The sequence below is a fragment of the Mobula birostris genome, chromosome 25 (assembly GCF_030028105.1).
Source record: "Mobula birostris isolate sMobBir1 chromosome 25, sMobBir1.hap1, whole genome shotgun sequence".
In the NCBI taxonomy this organism is placed as follows: Eukaryota; Metazoa; Chordata; class Chondrichthyes; order Myliobatiformes; family Myliobatidae; genus Mobula; species Mobula birostris.
Window position 1 is genome coordinate 27,927,838 of NC_092394.1, and position 25,493 is coordinate 27,953,330.

General features: G+C 41.3%; 1 protein-coding gene across 2 annotated transcripts in view; it reads right to left on the minus strand.

Moving 5' to 3' along the window:
* Nucleotides 1-19,503, minus strand: part of pitpnm3 (PITPNM family member 3) — a 647,225-nt gene extending 627,722 nt beyond the window's left edge. For both annotated transcript variants that reach the window (XM_072243575.1, XM_072243576.1), the window contains exon 1: nt 19,431-19,503. In XM_072243575.1, the coding sequence (XP_072099676.1) occupies nt 19,431-19,452 (22 nt within the window). In that variant the 5' untranslated portion in view covers nt 19,453-19,503. The remainder of the gene's footprint in view (nt 1-19,430) is intronic.
* Between the last annotated feature and the right edge of the window lie 5,990 nt (nt 19,504-25,493).

The following is a 25,493-nucleotide window of genomic DNA, read 5'->3' on the forward strand; positions in this document are numbered from 1 at the left end:
GCTTCAGGTTTAAATATGCAGTGGCAAATCCAACCAAGCACAGATGATACATGATGCCCTGCCAGAACCAATTATAGACCATCTTTGTCAGAGTCATAGAGCACAGAAATAGGTCCTAAGGCCCATTGCAAGCAACCACACCATATATCTACGTTAATCCTATTTACCCACGATAGATCCAAGTGAAGTATGCTTCACGGAAGAAAATAGAGGATGAAAGACAGCATCTAATAAAAATTGGTGCTATTTTTCTGTTAGAGAGACAGACTATTTACCAACTCTCTGCCTGGCATTATGGAATAGCTACCCATTAAACAAATAGCTTTCATTTTCACTGATGGGAGTAGTACATCTTCCCATATATTTTGCCCAACTGTTTCCTGTAAATTATTGGGTCAAATGTCTAATAATGTCAGAAATACAGTTGCCACAGACAGTCAAGGTAGTGGTCGTGAGCCCCTTGTCAAGACAACCAAGAACGGACAAAAGTTACAACACCCACATTAACAATCTAAAAGAAAAATTGTTAGATTCTATTGCTTTTATATGAGGAGTGCTATACTTTGAGATAGAATGACATGTCACAGCAGATGAAAACAATAACTGAATCTATTACAGAAATTAAATCACTTTTCTCCAAAGCTGGTACTGTTTTAGAAGGTCAAACAGAACATTGAAGCACATTTCCCTAAATTTATCATCAAAATGTGACACATTTTTATTTTGATGGAATGAGGAAAGAAACACTGTATGATTTTCAAAGTCTAAAGTAAATTTTATTATCAATATACGTACCGTATATCTCACCATATACAACCCTGAGATTTATTTTCTTCAGGAAACACTCCACAATACAATAACCTAACAAAATCAATGAAAGATAGAGCGTTCAACCAATGCAAAAGGCAACAAAATGTGAAAATACAAAAAAGAAGAAATGCTCAGTGGTTGGAAGGGCTTTACCCATGATGGACTGGGCAAAATGCATTAGATTTTGTAGGATTTTCTGTTCAAAGGCATTGGAGCTTCTGTGTCAGGCTGTGATGCAGTGATTATACTCTCCGCCGCACATCTATAGAAGTTTGTCAAAGTTTTAGATGTCATGCCAAATCTCCGTAAAATCTTAAGGAAGTAGAGGTGTTGCCATGCTTTCTTCATAACGGCACTTATGTGCTGGGCCTCCAAAATAGTAACACCTGGGAATTTAAAGTTGCTAATTCTCTCCAGGAGGGTGTGAGGACACCCAGCAGGACTTAAAAAAACAAGACCTGACAAAGGGCGGATGAGCTCCTTGTGAGCCAACGGCCATCTTCCGTGGAAGAGATGAAAGCCTCACCACGTATCCATGAATCGTATGCTATGCACCTAGTTAGAAGAGACATGATGAACCTGGGCACTGCGCCGTGTGCCTGGACCTGCCCAAGGCCTCTGTCTAAGGAAAGGCCGAGCTCAAAGAAGCGGCCGTGGCTGGAGGCCGACACGGCCTCAGACTCCAGTTCGGCGGGGGCGGTGGCGGGTGGTGTCAAGGTGGCCAGCGAGAACAAACTGGAGGAGAAACTGTACTCGGTGCTGTCGCAAGATCGAAGAAGATGGAGGTGCATAACCTCCAACCCCAGACTCATGATGGCACCCACTGACTGAATTCTCTCCACCTCTGATCCTCCAATGAGGACTGGCTCCTGGGCCCCTGGCTTCCTTCTCCTGAAGTCTATAATCAGCTCCCTAGTCTTGCTGGCATTGAGTAGGAGGTTGTTGTTATGACACCACTCAGCCAGATTTTCAATCTCCCTCCTATATGCTGATTCATCACCGTCCTTGGTTCAACCTACAACAGTGGTGTCATCAGCAGACTTGAACATGGCATTGGAGCTGTTCTTAGCCACCTAGTCATAAATATAAAGCGAGCAGAGCAGGGGAATAAATGCACAGCCTTGTGGTGCATCTGTGCTGATGAAGATTGTGGAGGAGATGTTGTTGCCAATCTGAACTGAGTAAGGAAGTGGGGAAATCCAGGATCCAATTGCACAAGAAGGTATTGACGACGAGGTCTTGGAGTTTATTGATTAGTTTTGAGGGGATGGTGGTATTGATTGCTGCGCTGTAGTCAGGGTAGCACAGTAAAGGCTGATTTATACTTCTGCGTCAAGCTTGCGCTGTAGCCTACACAAGCGGGCAACGCCGTTGTGAGCATTTATACTTGTGCGTTGGTGTGTCAGCGTCGCTCTGCAATTCGCGCAAGTCACGCATGCGCACACAGCTGCCTGTGCAAGGCTTCATGGTCATGGTAGTCTTTCTTGGGGTAAACAAGTTTAAAGCGAGCGTCTTTTCTCGTAAAATCGAAATGTGTCCTCCAGTCGCCCAATGGGAAGCTATTGCAGCGTAGGAGGAAATGCGATGCGACCAAGCGGACCAATCACAGTTGTTGCGGTCTGCATTGCCACAAGGCGCAGTTACACTTTGGGAGAGGTGCGCATCAGGCTATGGCTTAGGGATCCGCGTAGGCACTGCGTAGGGTTCGCGGCTACACCGTACCTACGACGTCGATTTGATGCAGAAGTATAAATCAACCTTAACAGAGACCGAGGTCTCAAGTTCAAATATCTCTTGTCACGTGAACAGAATAAAGAGAGCTATTAAAATATATAAATAATTTTTGATTCTGGTCATGGAGGAACATTGCAAAAATAATGTAAAATCCTTATAAAGTACAGTGCTTGTGCTAAAAGATTTTGCTCAAAACTACTTCAAGGACTGATAAAGTTCTTCAAAAGGTGCCAAACAAAAGAATATCAGGGGGAGGTTGGTAAAGGTGCGTACATTTAACTATAAAACACAGGTGCTGAAAATCTTGAGCAACACGCACAGTGCTGTAGGAACTTAACAAGTCAGGCAGCAACAGACACAAAATGCTGGAGGAAATCAGCAGGTCAGGCAGCGTCTATGGAAAAGAGCAAACAGTCAAGGTTTCAGACCCAACACCTTCTTCAGGACTGAATTTATGGAGGGGAATAAACTTCAACTCTTTATTCCCATCCTTGCATGTTGACTGACTTGTCGAGTTCCTCCAGCATTTTGTGTTAGTTGCTCTAAACCGTCTGTTTTTTGAAAAATAAGCAGAACAAATCTGGTCCTATGGGTGCTGAGAAAGCTTGCATTTTAAGGTATAACTGTGTTAAAACAAAGAAAATAATTCATTGTGGTGAGAAGAAATCAGTGATTCAAATTTAAGTTTAATATGTGAAATCCAGTAGAATTATTTCCAAGATTAATCCAGATTTAAATCAACTAAAGAGCCTGTTCTGCACTGTATTTCCAAATAAATCAAGCGATCAAAGCTCTTGGTTTAGTCATATTTAATGCCAAGGTGTGCAGTGATACCCCTATTGTGGTCACTCCATGACAACTGAACATGAGTGGCTTTCTTTCATTCCTCAAGGTTTGTGTAAATAGGAAGGGCTGCTCCATTCACCTCTCCAATTGCATTCAAAAGAACTAACAGAGATAAATAAATTAATTAAAAGGGAGGCAGCAATGTTTGTTTAATGTCATTAGCAAGAGCCTCCAGCAACATAAAAGGGAACGGATACAAAATGATTCAGTGTCAGTGCTCCTTTCATAGGCCTCTTCAGTATTTCCAGAACTCTATAGTGAGAGCTAAACCATAACAAGTAGATTGAACTGGGCCAGTCTGTATTACCAGTCTCATTAGGTGACATGTTCAGCATGCGGCTCATTATACATATGCAAGGCAAATGACACTTGCTTTTCTTAGTTAAAGTACATAAACTGCTTTAAGAACTCAGTGGATCAAACAGCATCTGAATGAGAAGTGAGAGGCCGGGTTGAGACAGAAGCCAGTAATTGATGGACGGAATCAGATGAGGAAGTGGGAGAAGGAAGCAGTGGGCAGATTAAGCTAGATGGCAGCGGATAGACGATGGGAGGTGATAGGCAGAACCAAATAAGGGAGGGATGATGGGCAGATGGAACCAGCTGGGGGAGGTGGAGGGCACAGAAACAGACTCCACACTCTCCACTCCCACCACCCCAAAGTGACCATTCTCCACTTCCTTAATATTGGAGCAAAAACAAAATGCTGTTAGATCTCAGCCATTCAAGCATCATCTGTGGAAAATGAACCAGAAGAAGTTATCTTTCAGTAGGTGCTGTTTAAACAGTTGGGTTTATCCAGAATTTCTTTTTTTGTTTCAGGTTCTCCAAATTTAATTGTTTTCCTCAAAAATAGATTCTCATATTTTTGACCATAGGACCATAAGTTAGAGGAGCAGAATTAGGCTATTTGGTCCATCTAGAGTACTCCACCACTTCAACATGGCTGATCCATTTTTCCTCTCAACCCCAACCTCCTGCCTTCTCCTCATATCCCGTCATGCCCTGACCAATCAAGAATCTATCAACCTCTGACTTAAATATACATGAAGACTTGGCCTCTACAACTGCCTGTGGCAATGAATTCCACAGATTCACCACTCTCTAGCTAAATAAGTTCCTCCTCACCTCCTTTCTAAAAGGACACCCCTCTATTCTGAGGCAGCGTCCTCTTGAACACTCCCACCATAGAAAACATTCTCTCCACGTCTTTGGAAGGGAATAAACATCAACTCTTTACTCCCCTCCATACACATTGCCTGTCTTGCTGAGTTCCTTTCACCATTCAATAGGGTTCAATTAGGTCACCTCTCATTCTTCTGAATTCTAGTGAATACAGGCCCAGAGCCATATGTCAAGCCGTTCAATCCTGGAATCATTTCGTGCACCGCCTTTGAACTCTCTCCAGTGTCAGCTGATCCCTTCTAAGACAAGGGGCCCAAAACTGCTCACAATACTCCAAGTGAGGCTTCACCAAGCCTCAATATTACTTTGCTTTTATATTCTAAACCTCTCGAAACGAATGTTAACATTGGATTTGTTACCACAGACACAACCTGCAAATTAACCTTTAGGGAATCCTGCGCAGGACTCCCAATACCCTTTGCACTGCAATTTTTGAATTTTCTCCACATTTAGAAAATAGTCAACCCTTTCATTTCTTCTACCCAAGTGCATGACCATACACTTCCAAACACTATTCCATCTGCCACTTCTTTGCCCGTTCTCCTAATCTGCCCAAGTCCTTCTGTAGCCTCTCAACTTGTCTGGCTAATACCCTCCCTCAACTTTCTGGATTTCTGAAGATCTTTACAAAACATTGGCTTCATCGTGGTCTTCTTTTTCATGTACTGAAAACTCTCATACTCAATTTTTTTTTTTCACTGGATAGAGGCAAGCCCAGAACTGCAAATACAGAAAAATCAACAGATTGTAAAAGATTAAGGTCGGGTTCTTTGTTCACAACGCAAACCAATGTCTTGCGCCCTTTGCTGGCCCTCAAACACTAATTCTACTGTCCAATAGTTCATTCTTGAACAACTGCACTTTTTAAGTGATGTTCTTGCTCCTTTTTATTGATCCCATCGTTGGAATATGCAACTCCCACCCACAGTCAGGGTGTGGGCAGATATCTAAGTTAAGACGTTATTCCTTTGCTTTACCTCACTTGTTTGTAGTGTTACATGCATTTCTGCAAACTATTCCCAGCGGGCTCTGAACATCTGCATACATTTTTGACTGGAGAAGGACGAGAGGTGAAAATCCTCTACCTTTAAAGTCTCTCCCAAAAAGCATTTTCTTTTCCTTCAGTTCCAGTGCATCTCCACATCTCCATTGTACAACTTCCCCAATCCCACTCTGCTAGAATGTTCTATCTTCTAGGTGTTAAGAATCTAAGATCTACCTTCCTACTCATCACTCCTTGATTGAATTGACAACCCTGATCTTTTTTCCTGCTAAAATGGGCCAGAACACTGGCAATAATCCAGCTCTTCTGGAAAAGAATGCAAGCTTGCCAAACCAAAGAAAGTACAGGATGAGTCACCAGCCTAATATTACTCAAGGGGTGTAATGACTGGAAGTATTACCGTACAGAAGAAACACAGCCCTGGCTTGTCGGTGATACACTGAAGGAAACACTATGATATTGTAAATACCACCCTTAGTTTCAGATTAGAAGAGGAAAGAGAATCAGTGCACAGGATGCTTTATTTCCTGTTTGACCAGAAATTTTTTGACAAGACAAACACCTCGAAGACACTCCCAGAATAATCACATGTTCCTTTGACACTGACACTCAAAACTTGATAGCTGGTAGTTACTACATAGGTAACATCTTCCATTTGAATATAGAGTATCCACAATCACTCATTGGGGTTAAGACTAATTATACTATCAATAAAGTGTTTCACCAAGACCAACAACCAACTTTCAATTCACCATAATAATCAGTTCCAAAGGAAGGGAATGGCAGGGAGCATAGGAAATGTAATGCAGCACTCTTAAAAATAAAATATGTACATTGTTGGAAAACAATTGCCAATGTTATTAGTAACTACCCAATACATGCACCTTAAGAATCTGATAAGAGGTTTAAATCAAATGTTAGCAATCAAAAAGAACTTCTCAGCTGATCAAATCTTTTATACAAAGGTTAAGGACCAAATTTATTCAACCATTCCATGTTTATTTGGATAACATGACATTTAAATCTAAGACTACTTTTGCTCCATTCTAAATAAAATACTTCTTTTCTCCATTCTGGACTTTAATCTATCTCCCAACATCAGTGATGAAGTGGCTATATTCAATACACACCATCGCTACTTTGACAGGTTTTTTTCTTTGGGAGATAAAGCAGTTTGCTGAACATTTGTGTTCCCCATTTCTGCTCAAAAAAAAATGGCTTATCTCCAGTCTTCAGAGCCAATCACAGTTTGTCAGGCGAAGAATCAGCAATCTGATCGCACATTTCATTGCACAGAATGCATCAGACAGAAACTTGAGTCCATCAGGTTTGCTATTCATTAGGAGCAAACAGGCATCAACTCCAAAGCCAATATTAATAAGCTGCAGGTCAGCAAGAGACACAAAGTGAGCAGGGATGTCTAATTATAACTACTCTCCTTTAGCAGTATAATTATAATGCAACAAAAGATGTACTAAAAAGACTGGCCTGGTAAGCAATATTAAATTAAAAGTATTAGTGAGTCAAGTAAAATCCTCCAGATAGTCTATGTACTAAGTTACATACATTCTGGTCAGACTTGCCCGCATTGCAATTTCCATTCCAATTAGCAATATGATAACTGCAGCTCACTTTGTTAAAATTAGAACCCTTAGACAGTCAGTTTGGCCACTCATTAGTTGTAGGATATAATTGTTCCACAGAATGAATTTTGTGAAGAACTAGTGAAAGGTCTGTTGGATCTCTGTTTATTTTCTGATCCTTGGGGTTCTTCAGGGAGTCAAGAATGATGAGCAGCCTTAATTCCAAGATTTTGGTTTATTTTAGTGTACAAACAAACATACAAACTAAATAAAGAGCTGAGAAACGATACTAAGGAATGTAAGACAAAGGAATAAAGAAGAAGCCAAGCAGCCAAAATGGCACCCCTGAGAAGTCCATCGCTTTTATAGAAAACATCCTTAGATAGGAATATATTAGCTAATAGACTACATATTTTTTAAAAATCCATCACGTGGTAATGTGCTAATACTTAGCCAATGAAAAATGAGAAAAGTGATAAATTGTTAGTTTAGTTGCTATACTGCTTTCTGCCAGTGAGTGTGAAAAACATACAAGTTTGTTAAAAAGTACAAATCTTATAAAAAGTATTATTAAAAATAGTGGTTTCCAACAGGACCATGATATGTACACACGTAGATGTAAATCCTAGAAAAATTTGCCATACTGATTAGCCTTGTGGCTTAATTGCCTAATTAGTAGACAACTAAATGATGTTTTACCTGTGGAATTTGTGACAGGTTGAAAAGCAACATGCACCGAGTTCTCAAGATCACTGTCACCTACTCATTGATAATGTCTGTACATAAAACCACTAAAATACTTCATTCGGTATGCTGCAAAGGATTTATTTTGTCTAATCAATACAATGCGAATGATTCAATGGACGGCAAAAGAACAGGGATTGATAAAACGAAGGCAAATGCTGGAAGTATTCAGGAGATCAAGCAATGCTTACATTAAGAAAAATAGAATTAATGCTTTGGGTCCATAGTTTTTTCCATCCAAGGTGGCCCTAACATTTGCTGGTTTTACCTCAGATTTCTAGTATTTCCCATACTTTGGTTTTGGGTCAACAGAACAGGTACCATTTCAACAAGGTATGTCAATAAAATGTGTGTGTGTGTGTGTGTGTGTGTGTGTGTGTGTGTGTGTGTGTGTGTGTGTGTTCAAAAAGCTTCGAACTCAGCACAGTAATGAGCTGGCTGTTTCAGCAAATGCAGTAGAACTGTTTGAGGGTAGGAATGTTTGGCAGTAGCAAGGTGCTCAGCACCAAGCATTTGGTTAATATCCAGGAACACAGAACATAGAACATTGAAAACCTACAGCACAATACAGGCCCTACAGGCCACAAAGCTGTACCGAACATGTCCTTGCCTTAGAAATTACTTAGGGTTACCAACAGCCCTCTATTTTTCTGAGTTCCATGTACCTGTCCAGGAGTCTTTTAAAAGACCCCATTATATTTGCCTCCATCACCATCACCGGCAACCCATTCCACGCACTCACCGCCTTCTGCGTAAAAAACTTACCCTTGACATCTCCTCTGTACCTACTTCTAAGCACCTTAAAACTGTGTCCTCTTGTGCTAGCCATTTCAGCCCTGGGAAAAAGCCTCTGAGTATCCACACAATCAATGCCTCTCATCATCTTGTACAACTCTATCAGGTCACCTCTCATCTTCCATCGCTCCAAGGAGAAAAGGGCGAGTTCACTCAACCTATTCTCATAAGTCATGCTCCCCAGTCTAGGCAACATCCTTGTAAATCTCCCCTGCACCCTTTCTATAGTTTCCACATCCTTCCTGTAGTGAGGTGACCAGAACTGAGCACAATACTCCAAGTGGTGTCTGACCAGGGTCCTATATAGCTGCAACATTACTCCTCGCCTCTTAAACTCAGTCCCATGGTTGATGAAGGCCAATGCACTGTATGCCTTCTTAACCACAGAGTCAACCTTCGCAGTAGCTTTGAGTGTCCTATGGACTCGGACCCCAAGATCCCTCTGATCCTCCACGCTGCCAAGAGTCTTACTATTAATACTATATTCTGCCATCATATTTGACCTACCAGAATGAACCACTTCACACTTATCTGGGTTCACCTCCATCTGCCACTTCTCAGCCCAGTTTTGCATCCTATCGATGTCCTGCTGTAACCTCTGACAGCCCTCCACACTATCCACAACACCTCCAACCTTTGTGTCATCAGCAAATTTACTAACCCATCCCTCCCCTTCCTCATCCAGGTCATTTATAAAAATTGTGAAGAGTAGGGGTCCCAGAACAGATCCCTGAGGCACACCACTGGTCACTGACCTCCATGCAGAATATGACCCATCTGCAACCACTCTTTGCCTTCCGTGGGCAAGCCAATTCTGGATCCACTAAGCAATGTCCCCTTGGATCCCATGCCTCCTTACTTTCTCAATAAGCCTTGCATGGGGTACCTTATCAAATACCTTGCTGAAATCCATATACACTACATCTACTACGCTACCTTTATCAACATGTTTCGTCACATCTTCAAAAAATTCAGTCAGGTTCGTAAGGCACAATCTGCCTTTCACAAAGCCATGCAGACTATTCCTAATCATATTATGCCTCTCCAAATGTTCATAAATCCTGCCCCTCGGGATCTTCTCCATCAATTTACCAACCAGCCAGTACTCAGGACTCTGAGCAAAACCAAGAGACAACAGAAATTAATAAAGGGAAATATTCAACTGACTAGAACCAAACTGGGCAGCATTTCTTGATCTTTTTCACAGGTGTTCAGTTTTGGTTATAACTCAAATAACACAGCAGTCCATGTCCACTTTTGCCAAGATTAGGGCAATTTTCAGGCCAAGAAACATTCATGTCACACAAATGCTTGGAATGGTCACTTCCGACAAGTCAGATTCGAACCAGCTACTCTTGGCAATCACTGGTACTCCACTGCAGAGAAGTACTATTGTAGGATGTCACTGTTGACCAGAAACTTACTTAAAGCAGCCATGCTATCATGGGTACTAGAGGGTGTTACACATTATTTCTCGTATCGTGGGAAACTCGATACGTTATTTCCCAAAGCTTTCCAGCATCATCAATGAACAGCTCAGGAGTGTGATAGAAACCTCTGCCTTGATCGGTGCAGTTCCAACACCACCATGACACAAAAACTACCCGTTCCAAAGCAATCCACTGGACCAACACCCCATCCTTCGCCTGTACTTGTATTACGATAATTAATACATTCACGATGCCCCCCCCCCCAGTAACTTGCCATGGGATATTGACAGCACCTTCCAATCTTAGAAGGACAGTGGAAGCAGGTGCATCGGAAGAACGTACCTGGCGAATTCCTTTCCAAGTGTATTTCAAGCAGAGATTGACAGGGTTTTGATTGGTGTTTAGGGTTACAGGGAGAAGACAAGTGAATGGAGTTAGACAAATGAAATCAGGCATGACTGAATGACAGAACAAACTCTATAGGCTGAAAGGTCCAATTGACTGCTACATGTTATAGTCCAAGTCATACTATATCTTGCCTGTGAAATATATCACTGCTACAGCTGAAAATCCAAGAACTGCCGACAGTACTGTAGGATTACCGACACAGAAGGACTGTAGCTCCAGGCAGCAGCTCATCGCTGCCTTCAAGAGCAATTTGGGATGAAAGTTAAATAGCTTTGTAAGCAATCCATTCATTCAGAAGAGGCCAATAATGTTGATTTATCTGTTGTTTAGGAAGCAGGTTATAAGATTCCATTTAAAATGAACAAATTAAATCCAAGTAAAGAATGCCGGGTGCAAACAAGGATCATTGAAATAAATTGATACTCCGTATTTTGATCTTTAATGCAGCACGCAGGTTTCCATGGGGAAAATGCAACGAAAGAAGAGTGCACAAAAGTAGGGAGCAAAAGTACTGAAAACACAGCTTACCAGTTACAAACTAATTGCTAGTTGATGCATAAACCTGCAGGCAAAATGCATACCATAAGACCATAAGCAAAGTAGAAAGTTAACTGGTGTGAGGCAAGTCCCGCCTCAGCCATACTGCCAACTTTAGGCTGCTGTGACCAAGACAGGCAACGCAATGCTGGCTCCAAGTCTAACCACTGTCAACATATTTTAAGCAGCTGCCAACGACAGCAGATGTACAGAGAGCTCCAGAATATCCAGTGCCAACACTCTAATCAGCAGCAATTGACAGGTGCCCAACCATCGTTCCAGTTCTGTGCTACTAGAGAGAGAACTTCCGTGAGGAATAGAATGCAAGGGGGATAAGCAAATCAAATCCCTGTAAAAGGAAGAATTGCCTTTATTGTTGTAGAAATATCATTATGTCAAAATGAAACATCAGCCCATGCAATTTTATCCGAGGTCATCCAATTGATGATTACGTGCCACGGTGGCGTAGCAGTTAGCACGACTCTAATACAGCTGGGGACATCGGAGTTCGGAGCTCAATTCTGGTGTCCTCTGTAGGGAGTTTGCACGTTCTCCCAGTGAGTGTGTTGGTTTCCACTCGGTGCTTCAGTTTCCTCCCGCACTCAGGTTAATTCATCATTGTAAATTGTCCCGTGATTAGGCTGGAGTTAAATAGGTGGCTTGCTGGGCGGCGTGGCTCATTGGGCTGGGACGATTTCTTCCATGCTGTATCGCTAAATGAATAGTTGTAGATGTAGGGAAATTAATAGCTGATGAGAGTGTGAATGGCCAGTACTATCAGAATGAAGTTATCACAGACACACTGAATATCATTAACTGTGTTGTTTAGTGGCAGCGTTACAGTGTAATACATCAAAAAGGTACTCTAATTTACATTAAGAAATATCTTAAAAATGAATCAATAGTGCAAAAAGAGAAAAATAGTGATCATGGTCCATTTCGAAAATCTGATGGTGGAGCAGAAGATGCCGTCCATAAAATACTGAGAGTGCTTCTTCAGGCTCCAGATGGTAGTAATGAAAAGAAGGAATCTCCTGGATGGTAAGGCTCCTTAATGATGGATGCTGCCTTTTATTAATTAATTAATCATTGGTTTATTATTGTCACATGTACTGGGATACAGTGAAAAGCTTTTTTTGCTGACAGGTCATTACAAACTTAAGTAGAATAAAGGGAAAAGCCACAACAGATTTCAGAATATAGTTTTACAGAGAACAGTACAGCACTGGCACTGGCCCATCAGCCATTGATGTTGTGCCAGATTAAACTGGCAATTAAATGCCTGAATAAACTAATCCCTTCTGCCTGTACAGTGCTATCTCCCTTCATTCTCTACATATTCATATGCCTATCTAGGAGTCTCTGGAACTCCTCTAACATATTTGTCTGCACCACCAGGCCCAGGCAGTGCATTCCATGCACCCAGCACTCTATAGGTATCTCGCCTCATGCACCTCCCTCGTACCTTAAGTGCATGCCCTTTATTATTAGACATTTCCACCCTGGGAAGATGATACAGGCTGTCTAATCTATCTATGCCTCTGATAACTTTATAAATCTGTCAGTGTCTCCTCGGGCATTCCGATGAAAACTACCCAGGTTTGTCCAATTTCTCCTCACAGCATATGCCCCCGAATCCAGGCAACATCTGGATAAATATCTTATGCACCCCACCCAAAGTCTCTATATCCTTCCTATAATGGGGCAAGCAAAAATGAATGCAATACTCTAATTGTGGCCTAATTAGAGTTTTATAAAGCTGCAACATAACTTCTCAACTCTAACTCAATTCCTCAACATTTGAACTGCCATACGTCTCTTTAACCACCCTGTCAAATTGTATATCCACTTTCAAGGAGCTATGGACTTGGACCCTAAAATTCTCCTGCCTATCAACACTGTTAAGGGTCTTAACATTTGATCCCCCAAAGTGCAACATATAGCATTTGGCTGTATGAAGCTCCATCACCCAAATCTATAACTGATCTATCTTCCACTATCTACAACACCACCCAGCAGAGGTCCCAGTACAGTTCACTACAGAACACCACTACTCACAGAGCTCCAGCCAAAAAAGCTTCCATGAACCACTATCCTCTGCCTTCTACGGTACACAAATAAAGCAACAACATTGCTTGTTTCCACTGCCATGAATTAGCAAAATGAATACAAGTTTACCTACCAGGGAATGAAAGAGATTTCTCTAATTATGAAAGCATAGTTAACGATGACTGTTTGGTACATAAATTAGGTTCAAAGCCTTGCATATTCCAGCCCGCTCACCATCCCAAAACGTAAGTGCACGCCAGCCTCTCTACTTCCTTGGGAGTTTACGGAGATTCAACATGACATCTAAAATGCTGACAAACTTCTGTAGATGTGCAATGCAATGGAGAGTACGTGGACTAGCTGAAGCACAGCCTGGTGTGGAGACACTGATGCCCTTGAATGGAAAGTTCTGCTGAAAGTGGTGGATGTGGCCCCAGTCTGTCATGGGGGGTAAATCCCTCCTCCCCACCGAGAAGCACATCTACACAAAATGCTGTTGCAGAACAGCAGCATCTATCATCAGGCTTTCCACCACCCAAGACATGCTGTCTTCTCGCTGCTTCCATCTGGAAGAAGGTGTCGGAGCCTCAAGACTCACACCACCAGATTCAGGAACAGTAATTGCCCCTAAACCATCAAGATCTTAAGCCAAAGGGGATAACTTCACTCAACCTCACTTGCCCCATCATTGAGATGTTCTCACAACCAATGGACTCACAAGGACTCTTAATTTTATGTTGTCAATATTTGTTGCTTATTTATTTATTATTATTATTTCTTTCTTTTTATATTTGCATGGTTTGTTGTTTTTTGGACACCCAATTTGGTGCAGCCTTTCATTGATTCTGTTATAGTTATTATTCTCTGGACTTATTGAGTATGCCTGCAAGAAAATGAATCTCAGGGTTGTATTGGCGACATTAAATTTACTTTGAACTTTGAGGTGTTGTTTAAATATATCATGATTGAAGAAGCTGGATTTTCAAAACACAAAGTAAACATGTGTTTAACTAATTCTGCCCATCAGCAGATAGTTCCCAATCTCAACATCAGAAATCTCATTAAGGTAAGATCAGTGTTCAGCATCCAAGTACCAAATAAAAATATAATCCAAATCTCTAATTGCCAGTATATCTACAATCTATTAATAGTAAATGCAAACTCAACTATTTAAAATTTAATTTTGACTCTAAGGGACTCATCATCAAAATGAATCTCGAGATGGGCCTATTTGGGAAGTGATGCAATTAAAAAGGCAGAAAGATTTGCTACCACACATCCCACCTGACTGGTTGCCTGCTCACTCAAGAAACAGGAAAAATATTTTCTTTCTATATACATACAATATCCACATGCACAGCAATACATATCTGCATATTAAATATTCAATTTTAATCCTATATCCAGGATTCAATAAGATATAAAATTCTTTCGAAACTATTAGCTAAATGAAAAAAGTAACACTTTTTGGGGGAGAACTGGTTACTCCTTTCTGGAAGAATGCTTCCACAAGTTTGCCACCAAATATGCAATTACATTTTCTGAAATATATCAAGTAAAAGGTCAAACAGTCCAAGTTCAGAATATGAACCAAAATAGAATCTTAGCTGCAACATGGCCCTCTTGCTCTTAATGAGAACAAAGACAATTAGAAAAGTTGTATTGTTTAGGAACATCACAAATATACACTCATACCATTGTGTAATTAGTAGGTTTATTCAAAGGGACTAAATGTGACACAAAAAGTAGACTCTAGATATATTGTAATGCAAATAAAGTATTACCCTAATCGTAATGATGGGCCAAATAGCCTTCTCTGTAGATGAAGTGCAAGTAATGACAACTACTGAATATAAATGTTGGCAAAATGCAGTGTCCCATTTTCACTAAATCCCCGAATGTAAATGACAGCATAACGTGAACAGCAATGATGCCCAACACAAGGCTCCAAGCCTCAGAGAACTACTTGGTGGCATATATGTACTTCAATAATAAATTTGCTTTGAACTTTGGAGAAGTCCCCTGAGCAACAAGGGAGTAATGAATTAAAAGTATTGTATATGGATGCACGGAGTATAAGAAATAAAGTGGATGAGCTTGAGGCACAGTTGGAAATTGGTAAGTATGATGTTGTGGGAATAACAGAGACATGGCTTCAAGTGGACAGGGCCTGGGAAATGAATATTCAAGGGTATATGTCCTATCGAAAGGACAGACTGATGGGCAGAGGGGGTGGGGTGGCTCTGTTGGTGAGGAATGATATTCAGTCCCTTGCGAGGGGGGACATAGAATCAGGAGACATAGAGTCAGTATGGATAGAACTGAGAAATTCTAAGGGTAGAAAGACCCTAATGGGAGTTATCTACAGGCCCCCAAACAGTAGTCTGGATGTAGGGTGTAAGTTGAATCAAGAGTTAAAATTGGCATGTCGCAAAGGTAATGCTACAGTTGTTATTGGGGACTTCAACATGCAGGTAGACTGGAGGAATCAGGTTGGTACTGGACCCCAAGAAAGGGAGTTTGTGGAGTCCCTCCGAGATGGATTCTTAGAACAGCTTGTACTGGAGCCTACCAGAGAGAACGCAATTCTAGATTTAGTGTTGTGCAATGAACCAGATTTGATCAGGGACCTCGAGGAAAAGGAGCCATTAGGAGGTAGTGACCATAATATCATAAATTTTAATCTACAATTTGAGAGGGAGAAGGGAAACTCAGAAGTGTCAGTATTACAGTTGAACAAAGGGAACTATGGTGCTATGAGGGAGGAGCTGGCCAAAGTTCAATGGAACAATACCCTAGCAGGGATGACAGTGGAACGGCAATGGCAAGTGTTTCTGGGAATAATGCAGAAGGTGCAGGATCAGTTCGTTCCAAAGAGGAAGATCCTAAGAGGAGTAAGGGGAGGCCGTGGCTGACAAGGGAAGTAATGGACAGCATAAAAATAAAAGAGAAGTATAACATAGCAAAGACAAGTGGGAAGCTGGAGGATTGGGAAACTTTTAAAGAGCAACAGAAGGTAACTAAAAAGGCAATACGCAGAGAAAAAATGAGGTACGAAGGTAAACTAGCCAAGAATATAGAGGATAGTAAAAGCCTCTTTAGTACGTGAAAAGGAATAAAATAGTTAAGACCAAAATTGGGCCATTGAAGACAGAAGCGGGTGAATTTATTATGGGGAACAAGGAAATGGCAGATGAGTTGAACAGGTACTTTGGATCTGTCTTCACTAGGGAAGACACAAACAATCTCCCAGATATGATAGTGGCCAAAGGACCTAGGGTAATGGATGAACTGAAGGAAATTTATATTAGGCAGGATATGGTGTTGGATAGACTGTTGGGTCTGAAGGCTGATAGGTCCCCGGGACCTGATGGTCTGTATCCCAGGGTACTTAAGGAGGTGGCTTTAGAAATCGTGGTCGCATTGGTAATCATTTTCCAATGTTCTATAGATTCAGGATCAGTTCCTGTGGATTGGAGTGTGGCTAATGTTGTCCCTCTCTTCAAGAAGGGAGGAAGAGAGAAAACAGGGAATTATAGACCGGTTAGCCTGACGTCGGTGGTGGGAAAGATGCTGGAGTCAATTATAAAAGATGAAATTGCGACACATCTGGATAGTAGTAACAGGATCGGTCCGAGCCAGCATGGATTTACGAAGGGGAAATCGTGCCTGACTAATCTTCTGGAATTTTTTTGAGGATGTAACTATGAAAATGGACAAGGGAGAGCCAGTGGATGTAGTGTACCTGGACTTTCAGAAAGCCTTTGATAGAGTCCCACGTAGGAGATTAGTGGGCAAAATTAGAGCACATGGTATTGGGGGCAGAGTACTGACATGGATTGAAAATTGGCTGGCTGACAGAAAACAAAGAGTAGCAATTAACGGGTCCCTTTCGGAATGGCAGGCGGTGACCAGTGGGTACCGCAGGGTTCAGTGCTGGGACCGCAGCTGTTTACAATATATATTAATGATTTAGATGAGGGAATTAAAAGTAACATTAGCAAATTTGCTGATGACACAAAGCTGGGAGGCAGTGTGAAATGTGAGGAGGATGTTATGAGAATGCAAGGTGACTTGGACAGGCTGGGTGAGTGGGCAGATGCAGTTTAATGTGGATAAATGTAAGGTTATCCACTTTGGTGGTAAGAACGGGAAGGCAGATTATAATCTAAATAGAGTCAAGTTAGGAAAAGTGGAAGCACAACGAGATCTAGGTGTTCTTGTACATCAGTCACTAAAAGCAAGTATGCAAGTACAGCAGGCAGTGAAAAAAGCTAATGGCATGCTGGCCTTCATAACAAGGGGAATTGAGTATAAGAGCGAAGAGGTCCTTCTGCAGCTGTACAGGGCCCTGGTGAGACCACACCTGGAGTACTGTGTGCAGTTTTGGTCTCCAAATTTGAGGAAGGATATTCTTGCTATTGAGGGAGTGCAGCGTAGGTTCACAAGGTTAATTCCTGGGATGGCAGGACTGTCATATGTCGAAAGATTGGAGCGACTGGGCTTGTATACTCTGGAATTTAGAAGGCTGGGAGGGAATCTTATTGAAACATATAAGATTATTAAGGGATTGAACACGCTGGAGGCAGGAAGCATGTTCCCGCTGATGGGTGAGTCCAGAACCAGAGGCCACAGTTTAAGAATTAGGGGTAGGCCATTCAGAATGGAGTTGAGGAAAAACTTTTTCACCCAGAGAGTGGTGGATATATGGAATGCTCTGCCCCAGAAGGCTGTGGAGGCCAAGTCTCTGGATGCTTTCAAAAAAGAGATGGATAGCGCTCTTAAAGATAGGGGAATCAAAGGTTATGGGGATAAGGCAGGAACTGGATACTGATTGTGGATGATCAGCCATGATCACAGTGAATGGTGGTGCTGGTTCGAAGGGCCAAATGGCCTACTCCTGCACCTATTGTCTATTGAATACCAGGTTCCAGTACAGAGCAAACCAAGAGGTAGTTCCCTCAATAATCTGATGGGGTAAATATGCCGGGGTGTTAATGTTTACCTTCACCGGTAATATTCAGGATGCATGCATGAGCCACCTCCAAAGACTAACTCTACAGCACCTTTTGCGACCTCCTTCCAGATAAACAGGGCCAGATATCAAGCCAGCACTTCACTGTCAGAAGTGGGTTCAACACGAACACGACTGTTCCCTCAGTGATCGGCCCCCACCCAGACTGGCCTTCGACCTGAAGAACGATCAACTGGCTGAGTGGGCAAAGCAAAAGAAAAGCTGGAAGGTTGGAAGAGGGGAGGTGGAAGAAGAAAGGCTTCTGACGTAAACGAGGAATTTCGTCTCTTTCTGAAGGAGACAACTCGGCTGTGGTATACACTACAGCGCTGAACATAAAGCGCGCAAGAAGCAGGGGTAATTAAGCGCACGGTACGAACAGAGCCCCGTAATCACCGAGAGCTCCAGACATTGGCAAGCGCGATAACCATCTCACACCAGGGAGATCAGTCACCCTGCCGCAACTTGCACAAGCGCAAGGTATTTGCATGGTACATGAGATTACCGTTTCCCTTTTCCTCAAACTTGCAGGAATTATTGGTGACAATGTGATCTAAAACTAGCCAGCACCGGGGAAATTAACAGCGGCAGCTAAAGTCTACTACACTAGTCCCTCACGCAGCTGCCATAATCACAACAGTTTGGTAACAAACATCGCACACAGTTTCCAACACGAATTATCTATCCACACAGGAGAACGCCCACAACAGACAGCGTTGTCCTAAAATGACAACTAATACAAGAGCTAAGGGCATCAAAGGAATGCCAAGCAACAGGTTTGCTGTTTTCTTTATAAACCATCTGTACATCATTCAGTGCGCTAAAACAGTGATGTAATACAAAACCAAGCTTTGACACGATTTGAGCTGAATAAAATCAGGGTGGCGATTGAAAAGGGGGGAGAATTAGGAGAATGCCGAGAACCAAAATAAAGTGGTTTCAGAAGGTGAGCGAGATAACACTGTATACAGACAAACATGGATGAATTGTGGCTGTACGCATAAAGCAAAGGACATCTTGGGATCAGAGGAATCAAATGTCCCTTTTTAGAACAAGCCGCACTCAAACCAATTCGCGAAAGCTGCGTGCTCTGTTGCCCCCTGTTTTAGGGATTGATTTAACACGTAATCCATGATGCCTCTTATCATCAGAGCTTGGCAGTTCAGCCACTCTTGTCTTCTGGCAACTCTGCAGCCTTGCATTCCGATAGTTTCACACTTCCTCAAAGTGCATACGAAATATAAATACTTTGTTTTAAAAAAACAGAGAAGTGAAAAACGAATGCTGCTCACCTGTCGCTGATGCTTTATCCATTTCGCAACGGAGAGGACGCAACTGCTGCTCTCCGTGGCTGACTGTCCCTCTCACAGGACAGCCCACAGCGACAGGTAGTGCTGTCTGCGAGAACCTTTCATTGCAAGCCGCCCCTCTGCTGAACCGCGACGTTTGCCCGCCTCTAGTGGTTCGTTGGGGGAACTACCGGAGTACCATGCCGAGTGCTGATTGGAGGAAGCAAATGAAAAATTAGAAGAATTTGTATTTACATAAAAACCTAAATGTTGCGTTTCTTGCCGATGCACTTTACAGGAGCGTTACCAAAATTTTGCGGCAAAATTCAAATAGAAAATGTTGGAAAGACTCAGGAAGTATCTGTGGAGATAGAAACAGATCAACATTTCAGATCCATGATCTCTCTTTTGGTTTTGCGATTATTAAACCAAAAGATTAAGATTCAAGTCTCATTCTGGTGTCTGGAATGCAGAAAACACAGCGGACACGGTACTGCAGTATGCAAGACATCAGATCCCATCATCGAGAACCATTGCCCACATCAGCTTTAACCTGGGCCGACAGCAGGGCAGCAGTGTGATCCGCTGGTAGTTAGAGATCACCCGCCCCTCTCCCAGTCAGAAGTATTTAAAGCCTACTAAAATTGAATTAGTCAATTGAAAGGTATGGATTTTAAAATCAGAAATAATATAATTTTAACAAGATTAAGTAATAACATTTCCCAAAATCAAAATACTTTGGAAAAAGTAGTCTACTTTCTTTATTCCCTCCAATTCCATATTCCTACACCCCACTGAAATCAATGAGATACTGGATCCTGCACCAAGTCAGACCACCTGGGTTCCAAGTGGTCGATGACTCCCGAGCATTTTCATTTCACAGTGTGTGTGTGGAAGTCTGGAACTTGTTTCAGCTCTGAATCAACACAATCAGGCTCAATATCAGAAAATATTGAGGTACTCCAAAAGCAGCAGTTCTGATGAAGCACTGTTTCTCTCCCCCTAGAGATGCGGTTTGACCCTGCTGACCATTTACAACATTTCTTCTCATTACTTGAGCATATTCAAGTGCTCTAATTAACAAATTAAGCACAAATGTAAAATATCGCTCCTAATGCTAACAAAATCTTGCTTGAAGCAGTAGTTGGATCCAAGAATGTATCCTGTTTCCAAACAAAAGTAACAGATCTGCTCCTAGCATTTTTTAATAAGGGTAAATATTGCCAATGCTGGAAGTCAACAAATCGTAAGTCATGGAACTAACACATCAAGTTCATAATGCTCTTTCCAACAGCAATCTTATTAGAACACTTATTGAGTCTTTCCCTATATCTGTAAATGTTTTCATCAATTACTTAAGTGGTAACCTTCTTTGAATTATAGAGTAACAAGCAATCTACTGAAAGAACTCAGAGGTCCGAGCAGCATCTGTAGGGGTAAAGAAATTATGGATATTTTGGGTCAAAATGTATCAGTCCTGATGAAGGATTTCGAAATAAAGCATCAACCCCTCCCTCCCGCAGATGATGCTCGACCTGCTGGGTTCCTGCGGCACATTGTTTGTTGGCCCAGATTCCAGCATCTGTAGTGGCTTCTATCTCAAAGAATTAGATTTTTTGCTTCCACATTCTAACTATTAGTTGGATTATTTTCCACATGGCTCATCTGGCAATCATCTTAAACATGTGTCCTTCCTTGGATAACCAATCCTCGGCTATTGAAAGCTGCAGCATTTTACTTCTGCCTTGCCTTGTTTTAAATTCGTATTGCAAATCTCTCCTCTTAACCTTTCTATTCTAAATCTGGAGCAAAATAAGCTTGGTAAGTGTTTCCAGCATTTCTTGAGAAGAAAACAATTAACCTTTTGTGTCAGGAGTGAATCCCTCATCAAAACCAAATTCTATTCATCATGGGGGAGTGCAGGTCAATGTCCTGAATAACTTTGTAAACAGTAATATGCATTATGACATTATGTCATGTCTAATGAATGATTTTCATGAGTTGTATCTTCTTAGAGAGAATAAATACTTCAATGAAGTATGGAAGCTCTCTAACTTAAAATTGTTAAATTGGTTTATTATTGTCACATGTACCACGTTTTGCATGCAATCCATGCAGATTGTTTCATCATATCAGTACAGCAAGGCAGAACAAGGCAAAAGCAATTACAGAATGCAGCATATATTGTGTCTCTGAAGTGATCTTGTCCAAAAGCTATTTATATGCAGAGATACGTATCTAATAGCTAGATATCCATGATTGCTCTATAAGAAGCTGGACTGCCGGCATTGCAAACCCAAGGGCGAGGCTGCTGCTTTTACAATGCCATCCAAGCCGTGTAACTTGCTTAAGTTTCTTGAACTTATTGCTTTCCCATGCCATTGATTCTTTTAAACTAGTTAAAAAAAAAACTGTCCATTCACTTAATGAAAGCACCTGTGAATGGATTTCCTTCCTATTCTGGTGATGAAAATAGCATCCTTGTTCAATTATTTTCATTCTTCAAATAATATGCAAGCTCAACGCATGGTTAACTCTTCCATGGACAGTCCCAAGGCTGGTTATGAAAAGAGGAGTTTAGGGCATGGGGCCAGCAACCACATCCCGTAAAAGCCCCGTGCTACAGAAACACCTGCAGAAGCTCCAAAGAGCTGGAGGACTTTGTTGAGCTGCTCCCGGCAGCCCAAGCCCAAGAAAGTAAACAAGTCCACGCAAGGCTGAGGTTAAGTCTGATTTGATCCCTTCAGTATTCCAGAGAAGCGTGTTCGGTTTGACATTAAACTGCACAGCCACCGACTCCGAGCCCTCAGCAAACGTGTGTGTGTGTGTGTGTGTGTGTATATAGTTCATCTTCTTTTGTTTCTTTTGTACAATGGTTGCTTGTCAGCATCTGTGTATAGTTATTCATTGATTCTATTGTATTTCTGTGTTCTACTATGAATGCCTGCAAGAAAATGAATCTCTGAGTAGTATATGGTGACATACAAGTACTTTGATAATAAATTTACTTTAAACTTTGAACTCTTTGCAACCTATACTGAACTGAAAAAAAAAACCTTAAGGCCAATGTGGATAAAGTTTTAGGTATCTCACTCTCCATGTCGCTTTCTCACTCCCACCGACCTAGCCTAGTTCCCTTTTCCTTTGTTCATCATATCCAGCCTTGCCCTCTCACCCCTGCTCGCTCCATTTCCTTTCCTTCATGGTTCCATCTATCATCTACAAGATCAATTCCCACCTCTCACCAACATCTCTGTGTTTTGGCCATATATTTCCCTCCTCCTTCCCACCAACCCTCAGCAACCCACTCCTGATCCAAGGTCTTGACCCGCAACATCAACGCAGCCTTTTAGGCACCACACATGCTGCTTCACCCACTGAGCTCTTATAGATGTTATTTTTGTTCCATAATCATCGTTTCTCCACATAAAAATCAATTTTAAAGTTATTCATCAATTCAGTAAAAGTGAATGTCAGTCAGATAGAATTTGCACTTTCATCCATCTTTAAAAAAGCTATACATGTCTTTTAAAATACTCATAAACAGTGTGTGTGTATATATATATATATATATATCAATCCTACCTGTTTGTAGGATCAAGCGGTCAGTAACATCATGGTAAAACTAGTGTACAGTAATAAATGCTAATAAGCTAATATGATTCTGAACATGGATATTATAAATATTACCAATTTCTATTTATTCACACTTTACAAAGAACAAAACTCAATACATTTTTGATTAGAATTTTTCAATATCAGTAAATATGAGAAAAAAATGTTTGGATCAAGCCAAATAAAGAGAAAATTCAAGTTCTAAATGTACTGAGCAAACATTCTAAAGTAGGTGTTGCTCCCCACATGTTCTCACTACAGGGTCAGAACAAATCTTTCAAGTGCCCTGCTATGTGTTACAATTAAACCTCAGCAGTAATGTGCAGCACCTGGAAGCTTGATAATTTCATTTGGAAAAAGATTAATGATGTTCGGGAAACAGGAATGATTTTCTAATCCTTAACCAGCCATCTGAGTTGTGTGAGAGAACTGTAGACCAGGATGTAAGATACCCTCACCTCATTGTGCATATACTCTCTGTATATGTAAAGCAGATGGAAAGTCTTTAGATTTTAATAGATCACGTGTTAGATAGCACTTAGGGTTCTTTGATTCTGACTCAATTCTCGGAGGTAAAGAAAATGCCGAATCATTTTCTGAAATAAATGGACCCAAGAAGTCATATTAAGCTTTAAAACTCCCAATAGATCAGAATGTTAGATCAATCTTAGCTAATCACTAAAAGGCATAGAATATTCCTCTGTCATCCTCGATAACTGACTAAGCCAGCATAGTTTTCCATGTAAAAATGTTGTTGCCATGTTCACTTAGATGAGAAAAGCATATACAGCACAAAAGAGATTCTGCAGATGCTTGAAATCCAAAACAATTCACACAAATTCTGGAGGTGTTCAGTAGGTCAGGCAGCATCTATGGAGAGGAATAATCAATACCCTGACCTGAACTGCTGAGTTCCTCCATCATTTTCTGTGAGAAAAACATATGCGAGACTTAGGTTCAAGTGTTGAGTACAAGGGGATATATTGAGAACCAAGTTGGGATGTCATGATACAACTGTACATTATGTTGGTGGGACCACAGAAGAGAATTATGTGTAGTTCTGATTTTCAAACTATGGACAGGATGCCATTAAGCTGGAAAAGATGCAGAAAAAATTCATAAGAACATTACTGGGACTGGAGGGCTTATGTGATAAGGAAAAACTGGATAGGCAGGATATTTTTCCATGAACATAGAGGAAGGTGACCTTAGAACAAAATCTAAAATCATGAGAGACATAGATAAAGTCAATCATCACAGTCATTTTGCAAATGTAGGGGAGTCTAAAATCATAGGGTATAGATTTAACATGATAGAAGAAATATTTAAAGAAACCTGAAGGCCAATTTTTTCATATCCAACATGATTGCTGTCTGGAGTTGCCCTTTAGGTTGCTTTAAATATTTCTTCTCTCATTTTTTTTTTAATTTCCCCGTGATTAGGCTAGGTTTAAATAGGTGGTTTACCGGGGATGGTGTGGCTCATTGGGCCAGAGAGCCTATTCCATGCTGTATCCCAAAATAATTGAATAAATAAAGTTCAAACAGAGAACATTTCCATTTGCTCAAAAAAGAAAAATAAAACGACTGCCATAGTAACATCCATAATTACATTGCACTGAGTCCAGATAAAGTGTCTTAACCCAAGACTTCGACTGTCCATTTCCGCTCAGAGCTGCTGACTGACCTACTGTGTTCTGCCGTCTCTTGTGTCTTCGCCACTGAATCAAATTACAGGAGTGCTATCAAATAAAATGTGGCACTAAAACTCAAAGAAGAAATTGGAGCTGATTAGAAAATTTTGTGAAAGAGTTTTAAAGTGTATTAGAAAGTGAAAAAAGTGAGGTAGAGAGGTGGAGAGATTTAAACAGGTTATGCCTTGGAATTTGATGCAACATCCTTTTGTAAATAGTGGAATTAACACTGGGAGTAGTCAAACATCAAGATGTACAGAGAGCTGTAAGGGGTGGATCACAGGAAGAGGTTGCAGAAAATGGAAAGGATGACTTGAAAGCAATTGATTTAAAAACAAGGGGAGGGTTTTAAAATGAAAATGATTCAGAACAATTTTTTGGATGGCCTCATGTTTTTGGTGGGTGAATGAGGGAGAAACATTGATATAGTCAAGTCCAAAGGTAACAGGGGTATTGGTGAGGGTTTCAGCACCAGATGAACTGAGGCAGCAGTGGGTGTGTCCTTCAGTTCAGTGTGGCACAATGGCACAACTGGTATAACTGCTGCCTCACAGACCCTGTGATTTGGTTTCAGTCTACCTCTGAGGCCGTCTGTGTGGAGTTTTTATGTTTTCCTTTGACTCGATGGGGTTTCACTCAGTGCTACATTTGTCAGAGATGAATAGGTTGGTGAGGCTAGTTGGGCCACTGTAAGTTGTCACTAGTGTGTGGGTCTGTGATATAGTCTGGGTGAAGTAGCTGGGAATGTGGGGAGAATA